This window comes from Salvia hispanica, chromosome 6 (assembly GCF_023119035.1).
Source record: "Salvia hispanica cultivar TCC Black 2014 chromosome 6, UniMelb_Shisp_WGS_1.0, whole genome shotgun sequence".
Classification (NCBI taxonomy): domain Eukaryota; kingdom Viridiplantae; phylum Streptophyta; class Magnoliopsida; order Lamiales; family Lamiaceae; genus Salvia; species Salvia hispanica.
In genome coordinates, this window is record NC_062970.1 from 20,776,825 (window position 1) to 20,781,781 (window position 4,957).

Sequence of the window (4,957 nt, forward strand, 5' to 3'; positions counted from 1 at the left end):
CCTTCCATAGATCCCTGACTGGGTCCAATATGAACTTAATATAAATAGGAGAATAAAGGAGAGACAGAATCACAATTAATCAGTAGTAGAAATTTTCGTCCCCCTCTGGTTTTAGAGGAGCTCGAAAATTCTTCAGCTCTCCTGCGTGAGGAATTTCTGTCTTCTTTTATTCGAATCCTAGTATTTTGATAAGAATCAGCCCACCCTGATATCGAGATATAGTTTGGGAACCAGTCAGAAGATCCGTGGTCTAGTATTGAAGATCATCGTGGAGAAGGCGCAAGCAATCGTCGATTCTTTGGAGAATCAAAATCGGTAACCCTAAACCGTAGAAATCATGTTTAGGATTTATATTTTCTAAGCATGAATTATTTGCGTTCTAGCATGCAATTATCTATTTAACATGTGAATTGATTAATCGCATAATCGGTCAAATAGATCCGTGTCTGATTTATTTGTTTTGTACAAGTCTTCCGCTGTGCAAGGGGCACAAAACCCCAGCTTATTACATACTATAAAATTAAATGTATTTATGGTGTAGTTATTTATGTTACAAAAGCAACCCACTGGGCCATCAAGTTTCGGGTCTGGCCCTATCGGAATGTGGACTAATAACATTGTAATTTTATCGGATTGAAAATTCTTAATTCTAACCCTCTAAATTTAGGGGACTATTCGGACCATCCCGTGGGAGTGCAGGCTGGACATCCCTAAGTGTAAGCATTGATGTTTAACTTTTACACTATTTTCAATTAATTCTTGAATTGAGATAAACATGAAGAAATAATAGACAATAGTTGTACCTATGTCTAATTTACTGGGCCAGTCCATCAAGTTTCGGGTATGACTTATCGGATTGCGGGATAATCGAGTTGTAATTTTATCGGGTTGAAAATTGTCAATCCTTACCGTTTAAAGTTAGTGGGCTATTCGGGTCTTCCCACGCATCACGGGACATCCATAAGTGTAAGTTTTGATGTTTTAACTTTTACAGTACTTTCAATCAATTCTTGAATTGAGACTAACCACGATTCACTGAGGACTCAAAAAATTATCCAAAAACTTGTTCCTATTCTTTCGCTGCTCTTTCACGGTGAACCAACATAACAAATTGAATTTTTTTGAAACCCTTGATGAAATAATGTGAAAATATTCGGGGATTTTTAGGGTTGAGTAATCGAGTAGAATAGGAGTAATGCAGATATTTTAGACCCCATTTTGAGCAATGATTTATTGCTTCGTTTTCATCAATCGAGAGGCCTGCTTCTGATTCGTATACATAGATACACAAGTTTTGGGGATTTCTCATCATTTGTTCCGTTTCTCGATTAGATGTCTGAATTGGTGGCTCGAACTGGTCGGCTACAGCAGCGTTACGAGGATGGCTACCGTCTCATTGCTGGGTATATACATATATATACATCTTCATTTTTTTCAATTTATGTATTTTTCATCTTCAATTATTTTTTTTCGTGATGGATTTTATAATCCGTTTCCAATTGGGGGAATGTGGAGAAATTGGTGTTAGTTTTGTTAACTGAGGAATGTGTGAAATTTTGTGTTTGGGATTTTGTTGCTTGGATCATTTCAACATTGGGGGTTGTGGATGCTAGGTTTTGATTGATTAGAATGAAAATGTGCAATCTTGATAAATTTTTTTGTGAATTTTGTCTGTTAGTTTTTCTTGATTGATTACTAGAACTTTCCTTTCTCACTGTGGGTGATGGTGCAGGGTAACTTGAAGTAATATATTAGATTCTGCTTTTGAGCCACTTTATTCGATTTTTGGGTGTTTTGCAACTAAGTGTTGATTCTGCATGAAAGGGGATGATTTTTCTATGATGGCTTAAGAGAAAGCTCTGAAGTTTTTATTTGAGCTTCCGTAATGGTATGGTAACTTGTTCCAATCTAGGTTCACAGCGGAATAATATCATTATGGAGTATATTTTACACAATCCTACATAAACTTATTTCGTGACGAAAAAAGAGTGTATAATGCTTCAACGTTGGAAATCTTTATGATCAAACATACATGCTTCTCCTCTCTATAATGCTTCGAACATCTCTAAAGTTTTGCTAAGTTGGCCTCTTTATATTCCAGCATTCACTTAACTTTTGTTTCTTCAATAGAATCTGGTGTTAGCACTACTTTCTTTGATTATACGATAATCTTGAATTGATATGAGAGATCTACTATGGAATTTGGAGAAGGCAGAAAAAAGTTTGGCATTCTTCTCCATTTGTTTCTGTGGGCTGAAAAGTGAAGTAGGAAAAGCACATAACATATTATTCACTGACACAACCAGAATTGGATGACTCTTATGGATGGTTTACTGTTTAAGCATTTTATCGTCTCTTCAGTTAGCAAGAAATAGGAGAATCTTTGAAGATTGTGAGGAGTTTAGGTAGGGTCAGATTCAGGGTTTATTGGTGGACTTAAACTACTATAACTTTTGAGCCTTTTTGGTTTCTCATTCGCCTTGCTTAATCTGATATGTTGTTTTGATTATATTAAAAAGCATTCACCATATTCATCTGTGCTGATCAAAATTGTGATTTCCCAGGTGTATTCCCTTCAGATACAAGACAGTAAAAGATGATGATGGTGGCAGAAATGAGACTATCGTTGAAGTATTAATGATCAATTCAACTGGTGGACCTGGTCTTCTGTTTCCAAAGGTTCGGATCTTTGAACTATGTCAATGGAAGCAGACTGCATAAAGCATGTTTTTTCGCCCACTGCTCCTCTGTTGGTTGCAGTGTTAAGTTTCCGTTGATAAAATGAGTTAAGATATAGTTCATGTCATACATTACCTTGGCTAGGAAGCATATCCTTGTAACGATTTAAAATTGGTAACTTGGTATACTTGTAACCATTATGGTTTAACCTAAAGCGGAAAGAAAGATGGAGACTGGATAAGGACGAATGAATAGTTTTATTAAGGCGTTAACTGAATGCTTTCGCAAGATTTTTTTTTTGATTAAATGCAGTTTTATTTTTAATTCCTAATAAAGGTAGCAAATTTTCTCCTTCAATATACCCAATTTCTACTCTGGAAAGAGAACCTATTCTTATCTCTCTAATCTCACTAATCTGCCTATGTGACCATTCATGAATACCAATAGGCCGCATTTTCGGATACTATCTTGGGGAATATTCTCTTACATTCTTTTCATGTTTGGCTTCAGTTTCATCCATCTTTCAGAAGTTAGTTTAAGCTCCTTCTTATACCAAAACTCGAGGTTACAAGTAAACGATTTCACGGTTGCACTACTTTCCATAACAACAATAAGGCGTTTCTTGGAAGTGTCACTCCCTTGTTCGACACTGATTTGAGTGTTGAGATTTTCTAATAAACTCCTCGAGCTAATGTTTCCTTTTTTCAGAAATACAGTGACGACAAAGTAATACTTGGTTCTTAATTTTATCTTTGTCAGTCGTATATCATCCTTTCCCACTGTAATTATCTCATCCTCTGAAGGTAGTTTTCTTCTATAATTTGATTGGACGTGTTTATGATTTTAGTATGCTTAGGCATACAGATCATATATGGTGCATTTTTATGACTGAAATTGAAGTAAAATTTTTGTTAAGTTATGGTATAATGATATAAGGTGTGACACAATGGCATACATGATTTTGAATTTTCATGACATGTTTATATTAGATGAATGTAAAAGATTACGTGACATACATGTATAAAATCTGCAGTGTTTCGGTCAATTAACCCTGATATGAAAAATGCCCCACCTTTTCATTTTCTTGTTATTTTCTATAGGGTGGGTGGGAGAATGATGAAACGGCCGAGGAGGCAGCCGAAAGGGAAGCCATGGAAGAGGCTGGAGTTCGAGGCGATCTAGTGGTAATCTATACGTCTATTCGTTTATTGTTTGATTGATTACATTCCTATAACTTGGTTTTATAGCAAAGCTGTCCGATCTAATTGAATCAGCACCTTAATCGAACAAGGAAGTGCATCTAATTATGAACTCAAACTTAAATGAATGCTTAGAACACTGTCTTCAGCTGACCTTTCTCTATCATGCTTGTTCTTTTGTGTCAGCATTTTCTTGGATGCTATCCTTTCAAGAGCAAAACACTCCAAGATGAATACAGCCCGGAAGGACTGTGTCGAGCAGCTATGTATGCCTTGCACGTGAAGGAGGAGCTCGACTCTTGGCCTGAGAAGAGCCACCGGCAGAGGAGCTGGCTAACCGTTGGGGAAGCAATCGGGTGCTGCAGGCACGCGTGGATGCGGGAGGCCCTTGAGAAAGGTTTCTCAAAGTGGTATGATGATGGCATGATCCATACCTTGCCAAGAAAGGGTTCAAGTTGACATTTTCATCATTGAATTTTGCTTAGAACAATTTTCAAACTATGGTACCATCTCTTAAGTTGATTCTTGGTGCCTGATTGTTTCTCTCTAAATTTAAAAAAAATCCTTAATTTGGAGAACTTAGGAACTTCGAAAGTTAGATGCAAATAGTTTGTGTTGTGTTTTAGGTGTTTAAAATATTTTCATATTTGGGTATTTCCGCACCCAAATCAGTGAAGACTGGTGACCTTTTCTTTTCTTCTTGGAATATTGGCACCTAATATTATGGAACGTTCAAAAAGTTGAGTTTTACCCACGAACTATCAATTAGCAAATAATATCACGAACTTTACCTGAGTTTGTTATTTTTCACCAGTGAAATTTTTTTGGATATATCAATGTATTGAAGAATAATTTTGGAGGGTGTGCTTTAAGAAAAATAATCCTAAAAAATTGAAGAACTTGAAGCTCTCGAAGTTGTTGAGAAATTACGAAAAAAATTCGTATTGTGATATTATTTGCTAGAATTATTTTGTCGGTGGGAAATAACAAACTTGAATAAAGTTCGTGATGTTATTTATCAAGTTGAAAGTTTGTAGAAAAATCCAACTTTTTAAAAGTTAATATTCCTTTCTTTTTAT

General features: G+C 35.8%; 1 protein-coding gene across 1 annotated transcript; it reads left to right on the plus strand.

Annotated features, from left to right (window-relative positions):
• The first annotated feature begins 1,012 nt into the window (after positions 1-1,012).
• LOC125193192 (nudix hydrolase 16, mitochondrial-like) lies at positions 1,013-4,575 on the plus strand. The gene is made up of 4 exons (XM_048090948.1): positions 1,013-1,403; positions 2,565-2,679; positions 3,780-3,863; positions 4,065-4,575. The coding sequence occupies exons 1-4, from the start codon at positions 1,333-1,335 to the stop codon at positions 4,335-4,337; spliced, it is 543 nt and encodes a 180-aa protein (XP_047946905.1). The 5' UTR covers positions 1,013-1,332; the 3' UTR covers positions 4,338-4,575.
• Positions 4,576-4,957: the final 382 nt, after the last annotated feature.